Source organism: Grampus griseus, assembly GCF_964374135.1.
Source record: "Grampus griseus genome assembly, chromosome: 5".
NCBI classification, from domain to species: Eukaryota; Metazoa; Chordata; class Mammalia; order Artiodactyla; family Delphinidae; genus Grampus; species Grampus griseus.
In genome coordinates, this window is record NC_138998.1 from 118,498,626 (window position 1) to 118,517,158 (window position 18,533).

At 32.7% G+C, this 18,533-nt stretch overlaps 1 protein-coding gene across 4 annotated transcripts in view; it reads right to left on the reverse strand.

The window, feature by feature from the left end:
- TMPRSS15 (transmembrane serine protease 15) overlaps positions 1-18,254 on the reverse strand; it is a gene marked incomplete at both ends in the record, with an annotated part of 132,858 nt that extends 114,604 nt beyond the window's left edge. Inside the window, 6 exons of one of the 4 annotated variants that reach the window (XM_082655188.1) lie at positions 4,036-4,071; positions 5,849-5,893; positions 8,758-8,909; positions 14,723-14,790; positions 15,075-15,205; positions 18,110-18,254. In XM_082655188.1, the coding sequence (XP_082511314.1) occupies positions 4,036-4,071; positions 5,849-5,893; positions 8,758-8,909; positions 14,723-14,790; positions 15,075-15,205; positions 18,110-18,254 (577 nt within the window). Of the gene's footprint in view, positions 1-4,035; positions 4,072-5,844; positions 5,894-8,757; positions 8,910-14,722; positions 14,791-15,074; positions 15,206-18,109 lie in introns of all 4 variants that reach the window. The other 3 variants (XM_082655190.1, XM_082655189.1, XM_082655187.1) reach the window with 3 other exon arrangements.
- Between the last annotated feature and the right edge of the window lie 279 nt (positions 18,255-18,533).

Consider the following 18,533-nt stretch of genomic DNA (forward strand, 5'->3'; position numbering starts at 1 on the left):
ATTGTTTTGCTATATAAAGGAAGTGTGTTTTGGGATTTTATCAGATTTTATTTTTACCTAGTCTGCTGTCTCTGTCTCATCTCCTTTTGTACACATATATGATTTCAATTCCCCACAAAACCATTGGTTAACACATTAACTATTACAGAAATTATCCAGATGCCAGTTTTTTTAAATGACCTTCCATTCTTAAAACTAGAGTCCTTTGATTTGTGTACTACTTAGTTTACCATTTCATTCCTTAATTTTTGCTCTAGTATTTCTTCTTTTCTAGGAAATCTGTACAGTACTTCTCAAGAGGGAATTTTTAGCAAAGGAGTTAAGAAATTCTATTTAAGGAAATGTGCACAAAGAGAATAATAATTGATTCTGTTTATTAAAAGCTGTTCAAATTGTCTGAATATTAGTTGCTGTTTTCTTGAGTGGGAAAAAATTGGCATATTTTTATATCTATATGGTATTTTATCTTCTGGATATTAATTTTTTGGCAAATTATGAAAACCCACCAGTAAATTAGTATTATTTGGAATTCTGCAAATGGAAGGTTTTAAGTAACTGTTTATATTTATATTATGAAGGAGTCAGTACACACTGAAATGTGATTACTTCAGAGTGATTCACAGTCATATCAATGTCCAGTGATTTGGGGTGAGGAATCTCTTGTGCTTACTTTGTGCAGACTCTGTGCTGAGCATTGTGGGACCAAGTTCATTTCATTGTACTGTATTAGAAAAAGAGATATCACCTTACAGAAATTCTCATCTACTTTAAAAGAACAAATTTAATCTATTTAGTAAGACTATGACTGGTCAATTCAAATGAAATTATAGTGGAAAGATACTTTAATTCTGTTATCACGTACATAGGAATGTCTTAAATTAGAGGACAGTGCTTAGCAATATATGTATACTTTTTTCTCAAATGCAGAGAAAAAAAATACTTAAAGTCAAAATACATTTGGTGTTGGTTACAGTGCCTGTGTCTTTGTCCTGGGGTAATTAATTCATTTGAGGAGTATAATTCTGCCTTAACTTCTCTTGACCCAACTTTATGTTCTTCACCAAATCAGCCAGTTCCTTTTCTTCAGTCCCCAAACCCCTCCACATAATGGAATTGTGGCAAATTGCATGTTGTTGGAGATTGAGAAAGCCCATGGTAATGAAACTTTTGTTTTTTTCTCAATCATTGCCTACACAGTAAGCAACAAAAGACTAGAACAAGCTGTATTCTAGAAACCCTTCAAGCATATGAACAATTGCCCAAAAGAGCCCCTCTCAGGCACACTGTAGCAGCCAGAAATCAATCGGTATAATTCAACCTTAGTTCCCATCTCTCCCTTTACTCTTCCAAATGGGTTAGTAAAACTTTACAGTAATTGGCAACAAAGACAGTTGAGCAATAGAACATAATCTTCATGGACTTTGTACCAACTATCATATAAAAATTCTCTGCGGCATAATTTATAATATTACTAACGCTCAGGTATATGATGCATGCATTTGCTGATTTTTCTCACACTCTGTCTTCCAGGCATATAAAAAATGAGAATAAAGTTAACATCCCTGAAAGGCATATTCATAATAAATTATTGCTTGGAAACTGCGGTTTTCAAGTTTAATTGTCTCTTTCCCTTCTATAGATTTATAGTATCTTGACATATGAGAGGAATAAATGGGAAGGATGACTGGGGACTCATGGATCCAGTAAAAGAGGGAATGTGATATTTTGCCACCTGCTCACCTTATTATAATTTTGTGAGGATTGAGTAAAGTAATTTAGTACAGTCTCTAATAACAGGAAAGCTTTGGATATGGAGTTTCTTTGGTCAAATAAATGATCAGATTAAAATGAGCATTACTGAATACAGTAATCTTGTCTTAACCTTAGTTTAGTTTTTGAAAAATGTTTTTAAAAAAGTATCCAGTTGCTTTTTTTTTTTTTGATCTAAGTCTGAAGGGGGAAAGGAGAAAGGATCTAACATGTGTCCCTCTTTATGCCAGTCATTAATTTGTATTTGTATTATTTCTCTTCTTCACGACCACTCTAAGATATATATTTAAATCTTTGTCTTTCAGATAATAAATACAAAGTTCAAGAAGACTAGGTAGCTTATCAAAAGTGATGTGTACAGTAATTGGTGGAAATGGTTATGGTGGATTCACCCACACACTTTCAATGTTTGAAAATTGTATGTTACTTTTTGGTCTTCATTTTGATTATCAAATGCTTACATAAAGAGTGAAAGATAGGACTAAATACGTACTGATCCCATTCTTATAGTTTATATGTAGGAAAGGAGATTTCTATTCCACTCCCTAGGAGAGAAAAGTAAGGGTTGAGTATTACCCTCATGCTCTCTGTTCCCCATTCTCCATCTCCTTTGACCAGAAGAAACTGGGCTGTTAGCCAACTTTTGATACTGGCCAATATGTCACAAGACCTTTGGCCTGTGAGATATTTTGGTCCATAAGACATTTGGTTCATTCCAAAAGGTCCTTAAAATTTGGTCCTATATAAAATGTCCATGAGCATATTTGGTCCATGCCAAATGATTTTGGACAGGACCAAATTATCAAGGACCTTTTTGGTGTGAACAAATTTCTTATGGACGTTTTGGACAAGACATAGTCCTGCAAGGAATTGGTCATATGGTTCAGCCACTTTTTATAATTTTGGTGGGTTTGTCTTTAGGAGAGTAAGGGGGAAAACTTAAGTCCAAGGATTTCTTGCTTTAACACATTTTTTTACCCCACTAAGTCATTCCACATATTTCTCTTACAGCATTTTATATACCTAAGAGGTCCTCAATAACTGTGGGTTATTTGAATCACTCAGTGAATCAGTAAACAGACAGATAAATGGAAAACAGAGCACTAATTTAGCTATTTGTTGCTGACTTTTAAAGTTTTAGAAATAAATTTCTCAAAATATATTAGAATTATTTTTTCAGTTTATTTTAGATTAAAGGAATTAGTCACTATAGATCCTAAAATCAGTTTTTGAAAGTGTGTTGAAAGGTGATTTTAGAGGCTATAAATAGTTTTCTACATTGGATAAGGGACTATGGGCTGAAGAGCAGTTTTATTTTTCAATATGTTGTGCTACTATATGGTTAACACCTACATACAACCCCAGGCAGGCTTATCCTACCATAAAAGACCTCTATAGGTTTAGAGGTGGGATAACTTGTTTCATAAAGCATTTTGATTAATGATTCGTATATCATTCTGCTTTTCAAACATCACACCAACCATTTTATCCAAGAATTATTGTGTTACTCAGAGATCATTTATAATTTCACAAATGTTCTCTCCTTGTATGTATATAACATTTGATATAAATTCTAATAACATAAAAATGGCAGTATTATTTTTGGAGCTGACGATCCACACACTATTGCCTTTATGGAGTTTACCTAAAGAGATTAGGTTCACATCCAGACCACTTAACATGAAGATTAAGTTAGGACCAGAGAAGACATTTTGGTTAACCAGCACATAGACAAAGGTACAGTAGACAATTACTAGGAATCCAGAAAAATTTTCACATTACAGTTACATATCAGGAGTTGGCACAAGGTAGGCATTTAATGAAAAATTGCTGAATGAATGAATCCAAGGCAACTTTGGTACTGGTTTGGCAACCATACCGTGTTAAGAGAAAGAGCAAGCATGTCTCCCTTGCATGCAGAGAGAATAATTAGAGAAAAAATTCCCTCACATCCTATGAAACTTACATCCTTTCTGGCAGATATTTTGATCCTATTGGTGGTATTCTTAGCAAAAGGTAATAACCATGGCTCTAATAGATGAAGGACTGAAGTGAGATCAGATAATCCAGGCCTTGATTGCCTCAAATATATTGTTAATTTTTGGTAAAATATTAGGCTAAAAGTATAAACTTTGATGCTCTAGTTTTCTTATCTATTAAATAAGGGTACTGTTAACTGCTGTGTTATCAGAGAATTCTCAGGAGTCAAAATGAAATATTAGCAAAAAGTTGTTTTAAAATAAAAGAAATAATATTAAAACTGATCTGGAGTTGCCAGAGGACTGCTGGTAGTTAGCTTGTCTGTAAAAATAAATGACATAAAAATATCAATTACATTTAAAAGCTGATTATTAGGAATTCCTTCTGTTTAATATTTTACTTGAGTTTTAAAAATTACTATGAATTATTAATATTTATTAACTTAAGAATACATCATTTGTATCTGTAGCTGAAAATAAATCTATTATGTTTTTATTGATTTTTAGAGCTGTACAGCAGAGGTTTTTAGATGTGCTTACTTTTTAAATAATGAAGATGATGTTTGTCAATTATCAATAACTAAACATAAGAATTCATTAATTTCATAATGGCTGTAGACTAAAATGTTCTAGATTAATCTGCTATTGTTTGAAATAGGAGCTTGAGTTATGCTTAGACCATGGGCTTTGGAGTACAGAGGAATTCTTTTTAATTCCTGACTTTGATAATTAATAGCTGTGTGGCTCTGGGCACATTCTTTATTCCTTATGTATTTTTAAGTGGAAAAAATATTAGTCTCTACAGAATCATTCTGAGAACTAAATGAGATAATGTTTGCAAGAGAGTGGCATGTACATATATACACTACCAAACGTAAAATAGATAGCTAGTGGGAAGCAGCCACAAAGCACAGGGAGATCAGCTGGGTGCTTTGTGACCACCTAGAGGGGTGGGATAGGGAGGGTGGGAGGGAGGGAGACGCAAGAGGGAAGAGATATGGGGATATATGTACATGTATAACTGATTCACTTTGTTATAAAGCAGAAACTAACACACCATTTAAAAGCAATTATACTCCGATAAAGATGTTATATATATATATATATATATATATATATATATATATATATATATATATATATATATATATATATATATATATATATATATATATGGTACCTGGTCCAAGTAGATACTTCAAACAAATAGATTTTTCAAATATTATAAAAATGGTCATGATTATGGATAACACTAAAAGTAATGTGGTTATAGTTTTATAACAATTTACACTTTAAAATCATTTTTATATGAATTCAATACTTGTGATGACTTCTAAAATATTTAGAAAATTTTATTATTTACAATTTATGGGAAGCAGATTTTCAGAAGGTGAAATGCCCAGTGATTCTGGTAGTTGACAGACAGGATTCGTGTTCAAATCTTTTGACTTCAATTTTTCTACAACAGAATGATTTTCCATTTTAACATAACTCAGGTTAGTTTTTAAATGATTGATAATTTCTCAAAGCACTCTTTTGATAGTCAGTATGATCTTGATAAGACAAAGTGAAGAGGTAGTGACCAATTGTAGTTAGAAACATAGGGTGGAGAAAATGCTGGAATAGAGCAAATTTAACATTAAACTTTAGATTGTCCTTTCCAAAGAGTATGATACATTTTGAAAATTATCATTTCATTATATTTTAAATTCCTTTCCCTCATTTATAATGACCTTACAAATGTCAGGGTTTCATTTCCAAGGCTGCATTATCAGAGCCATATTTTGAGATCACACACATGCGCACACACAAACACACTCTCACACATCATATATGCATACATACATATATAGAATTTAAAATATGAAAGGAGCATTGGAATTGGAAATGCATATCCTTATATATATAACTAGGCACTATGAACTTTGCAATATTATTAACTATGTTATTCCTAACCAAATGTATGCTTTATACATTTTGATATGAAGACTAAATATCTAATTTAGAAAGAGCCGCCAGAAAAATATTGAATCCTTGACTAATGTCATAAAGTTTTATGATCACCAAATTATACATTTTGAAATGCCATAAGTACTGACCTGAAGTTGTTGCAGGACTCATCGTAGAGAAATTCTCCAAAGACGCTGGAATAAAGTTGGTTTGACGTTAGGGTTTAGAGTAGAAATATATTACAAAACATCGAGTGCAGTTTGAATATTCATTCAAAGGGCATCTGATCTACCAGAGTTTCCGTTTCATCCTTTCTCATCCTGAATGTTCCTATTTATTTATTTAATTATAATTTGATTGTGATACATTTGATGAATTTCCAGAATCTCTATGTATTCTCTATAAATTTACCTATGCAAAATATTTGCTTTATTTTACCCATTTAAGAAAGATATCTATTTATTCATCATAATTATATAGAATAATTTATATTTAAGAGAGACAATATAACACACCATATCTTGTCAGACCTAGAATCAATTGTTTTGCACTGAAACAAATGGATGCCAAAATAATCTTACACATGATAATATCTACAGGGAACTAAGTACTGTTTAAGTATAAAGTGCTTTTCACATAAAAGATAAAAACTAGCTATTTTCTTCACCCATTAACATGTTTAATATTTTTAAAGATATAATGATGACTATATTAAAAATAAAGAAAATCATATCTTATGATCTAATGAATTTGTTTTCATTCAAAACAATATTTATGGTAAGTGGGTTAAGAGGTATGTCCTCTTCTACTAACTAGATTGTTTATTACGTTATTTCTTCATTACTGCACTGTCTTCTTTCTAAAAGATCTATAGCAGTTTCATAAATGTTATATGGTAGATTATTGATGAAGATAAAATAAGTTTTATAAGATATTTTCATAAAGAAGATAATATTTTAATTTTCACTATGTTTGGTTTGACAGTATACTATATAAAAATCAAAGGTATCTGTGAAATTATTAACCAATTTAAAAATGTAATAAATTTGAAAATTCACATGATGCAAGTGAATATTAAACTTAAATACCTAAAATTAATTATGTTGATTATGTTAATTATATTAATTATGTTTATAAATGTGTTTTAATGTAGTTCAACAAGTTAAATGTAACTTCAACTTCTGGATCATATTCTTGAGTTGATGTTGTGATATAGTTTATTGCATTTATGATCCTTATTCTAAGTTAATTCAAAGGATATAGTTTTATTGAATAAATAAAGTTTTTAAAACCACAAACTCCCCTCTCCCAAATAGTCCCACCATAGAGTCATGAAAATAAGTTTCAGCACACCTGTCAATTCATTTGCCTCAGCAGACCTCCAGAAACTGATGCCTATTCAAATAAAGATAGCAAGATACCACCTTTCTAGAAGAAAATTGACTATTGAAAAATAATCAACATTGTTTAAAGACAAAACTATTACAAAGAAACTCTAATATAAGTGCTAAGAGCGCAGATATTAGGCTAAGACCGCGTGGGTCAGAATCCTCAATCCACCTCGAAATAGCTAAATTTTCTGTATGTTAGTTGTCTCATCTGTAAAATGGGGGTAGTAAAGATACTGTGTAATAAGATTGGTATGAGGAGTAAATGTGTTGATAGAAAAACCACCTGTTGTAGCTAATAATAGTTAGTAGTAGTTTTCAGCTCATTTGAATCAGACAAAAATCCAAAACAGTCTCTGCTCCAGCAGCTATGCCAGAGGGGACCAAACCATCAGTTGAAGAAGCACTTAAGAGCCTGAGCTGTCTTCTCACTGAACAGGCACAGCAGGATATAGTAGGGGGCTTAGTGAAGGAGTACTGTGCTTTATGAACCCATGTTGTAAAGGAAAGCAACTCGAGGTCTGCAATTTTGTATCCACTATAACAAAATTTTAAAAATGCATGTTTTTTATGTTTCCTTTAAGGGCAAATCTATACTGACATCTCATTCTGAAGCAAAACTATTTGAACTGGCAATAAGCTGTTTGCCTTTATTCCACTTGATGTGGATATTTATATATTGATGAGCTTTCTAACATCTAAAAATTTCTGAATTCTAAAACATATTTAGCCTGAAGGTTTACAGATAAGAGATTGTGGATCTGGATGGGCCTGGCAACTTACTATTGTTTTCAACCAAAATAGGACTCGGTATACATGTATACATGTTTGTTGAATTAAATTGAATGGGAAATAACCAAAATGGAAAATTTAGAATAACCTAACATTGATAGGCATTATTGTCTTGCTATTATATTTGATGCCCTATATCTCTTCCCCTTTGATTATTTTTATCTTAAAATTATTTATCATTTTAAAATAAAGTTTTATTTTTTATAAGTAACTGGGATGAATCAAACTCATAATCCCCTCTTTTTACTTCCTTTCCTTCCTTTTTTTTTTTTTTTTTTTGTGTTATGTGGGCCTCTCACTCTTGTGGTCTTTCCTGTTGCGGAGCACAGGCTTTCTGGATGCGCAGGCTCAGTGGCCATGGCTCATGGGCCTAGCTGCTCCGTGGCATGTGGGATCTTCCCGGACCGGGGCACGAACCCGTGTCCCTTGCATTGGCAGGCGGACTTTCAACCACTGCGCCACCAGGGAAGCCCTTCTTTTAAGTCCTCAGTCAGAGACTGGATTTGCCACTTGACTATGTAATCTAATAATATCTATATGACTATCACAAAGTAATGTGTCACTTTCCAATGCAGGGTTCCTGGAAAGTCAGGGTGTGCTTGGCCAATGGCAAAAGTGTGATCAGACCCACAAACATTTATGCATGCCAGTATTTTCAGAACCTTTTTGATGTTTGATGTTTTACAAACATTTTCTCACTGACATTTTTCTCCAAAACAGTTTCTCCATATTTTATTTTTACTATGTAAATGTGTTACCTCAGTCAATAAGACAGGTTTCTAAAGTCCAGGGTGATCCCACTGCTCCCCTGATACATAGCTAGAATTTTAATTTCATAGCTTAACAATTCAAAGAAATCAAATAATGTTCACAGGTACCTGTAATATCAATGCTGTTCACATCAATATGGAAAATGGCCAGTTGGCTGGATTTCTTTGCTTCAATGCCTTGAATCATTTCTTCTTTTACATTTTCATCTGACACCCACTGGGCAAAGAGAAGGTCAAATATGACTATAATGCTGCCATTTCTGCAAAGCAAAAAAATGACATAAGAGAAAAAAGTTAGCCTTCTTCAAATGATTTGTGTTCAATTTATGTAAGGTGTCTTTGAAATTCTCCACGGTTATCCCCTGTTAATCCTTATTACACCTATACAAAGTAGGTCATATCAAATATTATCTTTATTTCACAGGTGGAAGAAAGAAATTTGAAGACAATGTTTCTCCAAGAACACAAGATATATCCAGATTAGAACCTGATTTTTCTGAGTTCCACATTAGCATGCTAATCCCTAGGCTAGACCACAGATACTTGTGCCAAATTAAACCAAATCACATGGTATCATGACATTTATTCTTATTTTACTGTTTGAAATAATGAAGAATGTGAATTTGTAATTTTTCATAGATGACTTCTAAGTAGGAATAGGTCTAAAGTAGTTTCACTGATTTCAGAGAAAAATTTTCTATATAGTTTACGAATGCTTGATAGCAAGCTTATAGCAACTAATTTATATCTACTTTTTCTTCTATATTCTTAATATAAAATAAATAAAATATGCCCTGATTTAGAAGGGTAGAAAGAAGACAAGCATAAGTGGATTATTGGGAATTTGTGGGATATTCTGTCTCATGGTCAAGTGTTGGGATTATCTTGCCTACTCGTCTCCGACCGTAACATTAGAGTTCAAGTACATGACCCAAGTCATCTTCTCTTTTACTTCATCGCCTTCTCTGAAATATGCATTTTCAAAGTTTTCTTCACTGGTGATTTGTTTACAGTTTAAAGAATCATAAAAATGAATAAAGTTTGGGCCCACTAGAAATACTGGAGAGATTTTTGCTCTTCTGTCTACATTTCTACTTTGCTACTGTGCTTTTAGGATACAACTGCTTGGGAAACAAACTCTAGCTCTGGTCTTCATTCTGTATCCTTCAGTAAGCTGGGGGTACTCCGGGTTTACTTGGACCCTTAAGAGGCAGACCAAGGAGAACCAGATTTTGCATGGCATGTTTGCTGGTTCTGAAATTTACACATTCACATTCATATCCTTGTGATATCTTTAAGTTAATGAGTTTCTTGAAGGGTTTCATCAACTCCTGAAGAGTTCTTTATGTATCTGTATGTATATATGTCTTGATAAAAACCTATAATAAATGTTTTTTTTTTTTCCTCCAAGACTATATACAGGATAAAAATGTTCCTGAAAGATCACAGCAGATCAGCATTTCCTCTCGGTAGGATATTCCTTTTTGGTTTCTGTGCTACTATTCAGGTTCATCGTTTAACAGAAGTGATTCCTTTTTATGTAGCTAGCTTTTCATGATTGATGTGAACAGGATTCTCTGATCAATAATTGCACATTTCACCTCTATTAGATATATTATTTTAAAATGTTAGAATGTTTAACTTTCCAGTCATCTGATTAAATCAGAGTATCCAAATCTTGTAAATGGCAAGGCTCCTTAGTAACTATTTAGGTCCGGATTCCCAAATTTACCCGCACATGGAATCACTGCTGTCCTTGATAAAAATAGATTTCATCACAGACACTGTTTTTATCTATTCTTCCACACTTGTTAATTTTTCCATGCTGGCTGGTCTCTAATTTTGTTTGAGAATAACTCTCCATTTTCTCATGGCTTCTCCAACCATTTCTCATGTCAATGATAGTTTTATTCATGGGCATATGACAAGGCCCTGGTCAATGGAACATGAGGGGATGCTGATCGGAAACTTCTTGAAAACTTCTCTATATTTAATCAAATAAAGGTTCATAGTGGACTACTACTCTTCTTTGTTGAATGTTATTATGTATACATGTGATTGCTGGAACTGTCACATCTATGTTGGGACCATGAGGCAAGCTATGATTGACAAGCTAAAGATAGTACAGTAAAACAATGAAACCACCTAAATTCTTGATTATATCTCTGTCATTGTTCCACTGAATTAACCTCTGCTGAAACCTCCAGATTTCTTGTGATGTCAGATGGTAAATTCTTGTTGTTTAAGGCACTTTTAGTCACATGTTCTGTTAATTGCAATTAAAAAAATCTTAACTGGCATACAACTCTCAGGCCTCATCCATATTTATTTAAACAGATGCTCAAGAAAAGGGAGATGACTCTATTTTTGCATCTGATATTGGCCAACATTGCAATTTTATAAATAGGGAGAATGAGACTCAGAGTAATATAGGTAACCTTGCCTAGAGTTATACAGCTTATTAATATCAGAGAGAGAGAAAGGAATAAAACCCAGAACCTCTGTTTCCCTGATGTGTTTTGCTATAGTTCCCATCCCCACCCCACATACCACTGCTATCAACACCATTATGAACTATTTGTCAATAGGAAAGACAATACAACACATTTGCCTAGATGCAGATCCAGGTTTTTATCATCTTACATTGTTACCAGAACTTTATATCTAAAAAGATGCAGAAAATAGCTAGTTGGAATTGGGGGGGGGGAGGATGGATATTTTATTGCCGCCACACTTTGAGAGATAGAAGTTTCCCTCTTCCTGTCCCTTTCCCTTTCTCCCTCCTCCTCCCCGCCACCTGTTCTTTTTCTTCCCATTTTCCCTCATCCTCCATCTCTTCCTCCTCCTCTGCCTCCTCCTTTTCATTATCTCCTTAACAAACGTCACCCCCCAAAATTCTTAAATGGACAGGGTTCAATATGGTAAAGATAAAGTGAGAGTGAGCAAAGTCCATTAGTTTCTCTGTCTTCAATTTCTAATCTTTACCTCCTTGGTTGCACAGCAGATAGCTTTAATTCTGATGAAATCGGATTTTTCTCTTTGTGTAACTTTCACATATTAAGTTTGACTGACCACTTGCTTTTATTTTATTTGAGTTAGGGAGTAAAAGAGGTAAGGTAATTTTGGTAGAGAGCATACAAATCTGGAATTTTCTTTCACTGAGTTGAAAGTAACTGGATAAGTTCATCCTCAGGCATAAAACATCTTTGTATGAAAGATGTGTTTTCTTACTTGTGAATTATACATTGAATTTAATAATTTATACTTTGCAAGGACAGGAGTGACAGATCCTATATCCACATACAGTTGTATTCTTTAAAATTTGTTTCTTACTCAGAGTAAATGTTGAGATAAGAGAGATATACAGTAAAAATCAGGAAACCCATAATAAACTTTTGTGTTTCATGTAATAAGGAAGCTATATTATGTTAGTAGTTTAATAATGATCTCTATCACTGCTGTGAAATTGAATTTATTTATTAAGGTAATGTGAATTCTTCCTTTAGGGAAAAAAAAAAAACAATGGTCATTTTCATTTCAAAGTACTGTTCCAGTGGAATATCTGAGTCTGTTTTTTTTTGTTTTTAACAGATAAATCCTATCATTATACAGAGAGCCTGTGTGCAATAAATCAAATGTTTCTTATCTCTTATTTTCCTTAATGATACTGATAACCTCTAGGGTTGCTGAGTAAACAAAAGTCTTTCCTTTCCTACCTTGACGACTTATCTGTGCTCAAAGGGCAAAATAAGCTTCATATTGCCATAAAGTGTAAACAGCACTTTATTAGAAGAATCAACTCCTAAATGCTCTTTGAGTCAAAGTGCTTTCCACAAAGCAGAATAATAGAAAGTGTTCCCCGATGAGTGTAAACCATTTGCTTGTCCTGTAGAGTGGCTCTACACACACACACACACACACACACACAACTTAGCAGGGGGAGCAAGATTTGACATTAAATAATATTTTTAAAAGGAAGAAGTGATAGATTAATGACTAAGTTTAGTATTCTGAGTGCTATAACTTGACCATGTACACAAGAATGGGATGCGTATTTCAGTAAAATCAGTAACAAAAAAGGAAATAGGCATTTTAAAGGATCTTTAGATGTATTTTTCACAGTTGGTGTGGCTATTGTTAGTTAGTTGAGAAGTCAGTTATTTCTGTGTCTTGATTTTATCAATTGGAGTTTAAGGTGAAAATAATTTACAAAAGGAATTAGGAGTCTGTCAATTTTTTCTATAAGTGGAATATGTCATTTTAAATGTGATTATTTAAAGTAAACCTAAACGTTTGCTTGTTACTTTCTTTCCTGCTTCTGAATTTTTCTCATCCTTTTCTTCTCTGTCTCCCAAAGTACCTACCTGTAATTTATATTACAGACATTTTCATGAAATTCCTTTGCATTGCATCTTTTAAAAACTCACTTCTGATTTAAAAGTAGTTCAGCTACAATGAGGTGAAAGTCTCTCTACACTGATGAAGTATATTATTTGAGAATTGTTATAAAATATGTATCAAGGCTTAGGAACTATATTAGTCTCCTAGGTAGTTTAAAGGAAGGGAAAGAAATAATTCCTTAGCTCAAATAATTTACAGTTTCACATATAGTGATTTTACTATCTAGAGAAACATAAGTTTACTTAATAAATATCAAAGAAAATGCTCGGGTTTTGATAAATCACCAGACCTTATATAAAAGTCTATATTCAGCAAATTTTCCCAATCTAGTAAAAACAAAGTTATCCAGCATGTTGTAAACAAGAGAAGACAAAGAGTTCCATTAGCAAAACTATCCTAATAAACTCTGCACTAGATACTGTGCTTTGCATGGGTTTCACTGGTTAGAGCCTGAGGAAGGCGAGGAAGGACCAGGGTTACCTCTCCTTAAGCAAGGTTTTAGTTCTAAAACCTTTAAGAACTAAATTTGAATTGAAGATTTAATGCAGATCTCCACGGTCAATCCTCTCCAAAACTGCAAAAGAGAAATTGGTTCCACTCATTCCAAAGCAGAGAAATAAAGTGAAATAAAATCTTTCATGCATGGTTTTACCTTCACAGAATAAATACTGAATAAATATTTTAAAACAGTGCTTTGAGGAAAACACACAAACAAAAGAAAATAATAAAAACCTTTCCTGAGAGTTCACCTGTGTCATTATAGCCCTAAAATTAGGCCATGAAAGAGGCTATCAGAGATCATAAGTCCTGGAAAACAGGAGTCAAAGCCTCTGTGTTGTGGATAAGAATGAAGCCAGTAGATGGAGGGAGGGTGGACTGGCTACTGAGACTATGATCTCATGAATATGCAGTGGGATAAAGAATGATAAATATAGATAGATAAGTAGGTGAGAAAGAAGGAAACAGAGTTCTAATTTTTTTTTTTTTGGTATAAAATGAATCTTTGTGCTTTTTTTCATGGTGGCTTCCACTAAGTGGATACATTTTGTTCCAACAAGAAATGGCAAGGCCTAAAGTTTCCTTCTGCCCATTAACTAATTCTGTCATTGTTTTTCTTTTTCTAAACATAATCTCTTTTCCTTTGACTTGACCTCCCTACCTCTATTTGGTCATTGAGAACTAAGGACCCTTTTACTAATGTCAGGACTTTTGTGAAGACCATGTACCAAGTATCTTTGGTGCCAGGCTTTCAGGTTCAATTAGTCTTTCTATAAAGTGAGATTAGTCTTTCTATAAAGTGAGGCTCACTGCATTCTCCAATGACCTGGAGTACCCTATGGCTTCTATTTGATATAGGTTAAATGTCAAGACTCCTAGCCATCTGTATGCAGTCAACCTCAGCCTTCTCCATGTGTCTCTGAAAGATTTTGCACTTAGGAGAGAGAATCATGTTAATATGAGATAAATTATCTAGCATTATTATTATTATTTGTTACAAATATAGAAGTTTATACTATGCCACTTTTCTCAATCCTCCTGGAAAATGTTGAAAATTCAAAATGTTCCATTTTCTCCTAAAAATAGTGACACTCTTTTACAAATATTAACAAAAAGATCACTATTTTGTGATCCTGTGCTTTCTATCTATAGAAAAATTTTGAACTATACTTACTCAAATTGTAAAACTCTTGAGTTTTTATATTCATTTTTCAGATTACTTGATTGAAAGATATCATCTATCTAAAAAAAGAAAAGGTTAAGAAAAGGCATATTAAATTTAAGATTTTGTTTAAAATTTTAAACAAAGTAATCTTTATATTCTACTTAGAACTGTATTGGAGTGATTTCCTTCTCTGTGATGATGGGTCTCATACATTTAAGTATGAGTAAATGTAAATGTAAGTACCTTTACATTTATTGACTAATTTTTTTCAAAGAGAACAAGATCTATGTATCTTTTGGCAAGTGGTTAGCGAAACTATGTTATGAAATTTTAAACTAGTTGAGGAAAGAAGGTCTCTTACCATTTGCTGAATGTCAAAAGCAAGAACTTTGAAATCCACTGAGAGTTTGTCTTGCAAATTAGGATTATATGTAACTCCGGATGTTATTGTCAATGTCCCTCTGGCTTCATGACTTTTTCCAAATGCTGCATCTAGATGAATTAATAAGAAACAAAACACTGAAAATGTGAATAATGAATAAGAGAAAATATGCACATTCCGGTTAAGACATAGAAGTAAAGTTCTTGCTTAATGTGCTGGCCCTGGAGTTCTTGATTTTTTTCTTTGCAGTCTTCGTGTTTCATCATCAGCTGTTTTTTATTTTTTAACTTATATTTTTAGCTATCTAGTTGTTTTAAAAGATTGAATATTAAACTTCTTCTTCTCTATCCCATTATTTTTTTTTTCTTTTCTTTGAAGTCTAACCAACTCTCCAAGCTTCCAAGTTTTGTTTGGTTTTTGTTTCTTTGTCATTGAGATTTCTGTTAGAAGATACAGGGATGATCAACTTCCACCAATCATGGGAACTGATTCAGGGAAACATAGTGAGAAGTGGACCATTAAAAGTTTTGTAGTTACTTTCAGATACTTCTTGAACACCTGGCATCAAGGGACACTGTTCATTTTCTACATGTGGATTGCTGTGAAGATTTCAGTGTGTGTATTACTTTGGAGCATAGCTTTGAAACTATTTCTCTCATTCTAATAATTATAAAATTGGCATGTATGACCTTTTGCCATTAGATGGAGACTGTCATTACTGGAGAAGTTATTGAGAATGCTGCAGAAAATTTATTATCTCAATATGAAACAATATAAGAAAAAAGCTAACAAACTGAATACAAACATGGGAAATAAAATATGCCACTAAGGCCAGTACAATCCCATTATGAGATTATTTTCTTTGCATATATATTTATATTTAAAATGAATTGCTTCAGGTGAAACTCACACAATGATGAAATCATTAGTAAATATAATAATAATGATGCATTGACCTGGTATGAGAAGATGTTATTTCTTCTTTTCCCAGATGGGGAAATTTGGGCTTAGATTCACTAAGAAAATTTCCCAATGTGATAAAAGTGACAGATCTGGAATTTAGAAAAAGGATTGACTGACTTCAGAACCCAAGATCTGTCATATATTGACACAAATCTCCTAGTCCAGAAGGAACTGTAGAATTATTACTTTAAACAATAAACTTGCACTTCGTCTATACAGTTACCATTGCATAATTGATGTAACATATTATTAGTACTATTTCATTTGTTTTTTAAATATTCAAAATAACATTTAGACTTGCATATTTAAAAGTGAAAGGCAAAGAAAGACTGAGGAACTGTCATGGATTAGAGGAGACTAAGGAAACATGATAACTAAACCCAGTGTTGGAATCTGCACTGGATCCTGAACAGGTAAAGACCTTAGTGGTAAAACTGGTGAAAGTTGAATAAAGTGTTTGGTTCAGTTAATAACATTGTAACAATGTTAATTTCTTGGTTGTGACAATTATACTATGTGTGTACTAGATATTGACATTAGGGGAAGCTGGATGAATGTCTACAATTTTTGCAACTTTTTAAAAGTCTACAATGGTTTCCAATAAAAAGTGTTAAGAGTATATAAAAGTAAAAGTATGTACTGAAAGTAGAATGTCTTATATCCTCTAGTGTTCTATTATTGCCTATCTCAAATCCCTTCTTATATTCAGTTGTTCACAATTAAATCATATTAACATTTATAAATATTTATTTTTTTATTTTTCTGGTAAAATAACTAACTTTTGTATTTTTATTGAGCATCAAGGCTTCCAATAGACTTCCAAATAATTACATATCCTTGAAGTTATTCACAGTATTTAAGTAAGACCAAAGCAGCCTCTTTTCTAAAAGTCTCAGTGAATTTCTATAATTTATTAAATTGTTCTTTTAATTATATAAAATATCACAAGCTTTCTTTCTCTTTAAAATATATTCCTGTATGTAGCTATAGTAGTTAAATAAACCAGAAATTATATTGGACTTATTTTATAAAACTATAAATCATATTTATTACATTCTAATTTACTTATTTACTAAGGGAAAATAACTAACTAAAAGGCTGAGCATTTTGTTTTCTTGGTAAAACCCAAATCACTCACATATAAAACGTTTTGCCCTGAGAGTTTTCAGAAGGAATTAATATGCCTATATATAATTCATCATTTTTTTAAAAAATGTGAAAATGTTCTCAGAAAAAATAAATCTAATACCCAAGTTTCTGCTATGCTGCCATTTTTAAAAAATTATCTTAGAAATGAATAAATGGTAAAGAAGAGCACAAGTTCTAAAGTTGGACTGTCTAGTTTGCACCACCTGGCAATGTTGCAAATTTAAGCAAGTTACCTAAATTCTCTGTCTCTGATTTTTCACCTATAAAAGGAGGGTAATAATAAAAACTAACTCATAGGTTTGTTGTAACAAGATAATACAATTGGAGATCTTTTAAAAGCAGTTGGTACAGGTAATTTAGCTCTAAATAAGAATTACCTTTTCTTTTTTCTTTCTGTCAATCACAAATTGCTACTCAGGCAACTTGAGATCTTTATAAATCCACAATTACATTCAAGTTGCCTTATACTGTTGCAATTCAAATTGTTGTACTAATAAGAGAATAAACATATAATTCTCTAGAAATAAACAATATTTTTTTCTTTAACTTGGCCTACTTATCTTCTTCTATGGTCAACAATGTTTGAATAGGTTTATGACTTAAATTCTATCAGAACAGACCCACAGGCTATGAACCTACTTTATTATATGTTGGAACTGAGAACATTATCATTTTCTGTTTTAAAAACTTAGTCTCATGTTTGAATCCTGAATTAAAATTCAAATTATATATCATGTTAAAAAAATTCTATGAAGTAAACTACGGTGAAGCATCTGGATGCAATATAAACACCTTGCCATGAAAGCACAGCAATGCATACAATATGCTGGCAGGATTCTGGAGATTAAAGTGTATACATTCATCTGAGAGCACTTTTCTGTAGCCAGGTCTATATGACTTACCTCTTTCTGATCCCCTGATTGACAGCCAGGCCACTGCAATTAACCCAACACAGAGCACCACCAATATGGCAAAGAGAGCTGCAAACATGACTTCATAGGTGCTGAGAGAATGGTGCCTTGAGGGTACACTTCGCTTTGAGCCCATCTTTGGTTTTTGAAGGTTTGCTACTCTAAGGGCTCTGAGAGAGCATAGAAGCTTCACCAGCTGAAGAGCACAAGCTCTCCAGTTTTCCAAGAAGACTTGTCTAACAAATCTACACTAGTCTTACTAGTCAGTGTAAATGAGTTGTGTATGTCCCTTTGGCAACATTATGTCTCTATACATTAAGTACCTTTAAAAGTGCAGTTAATGTTTAAAAAGATATTAGTGAGTACAGAGAAGCTTAGAGTTGTAAATGTTAATCACCTGAACAGGCCAGTTGTC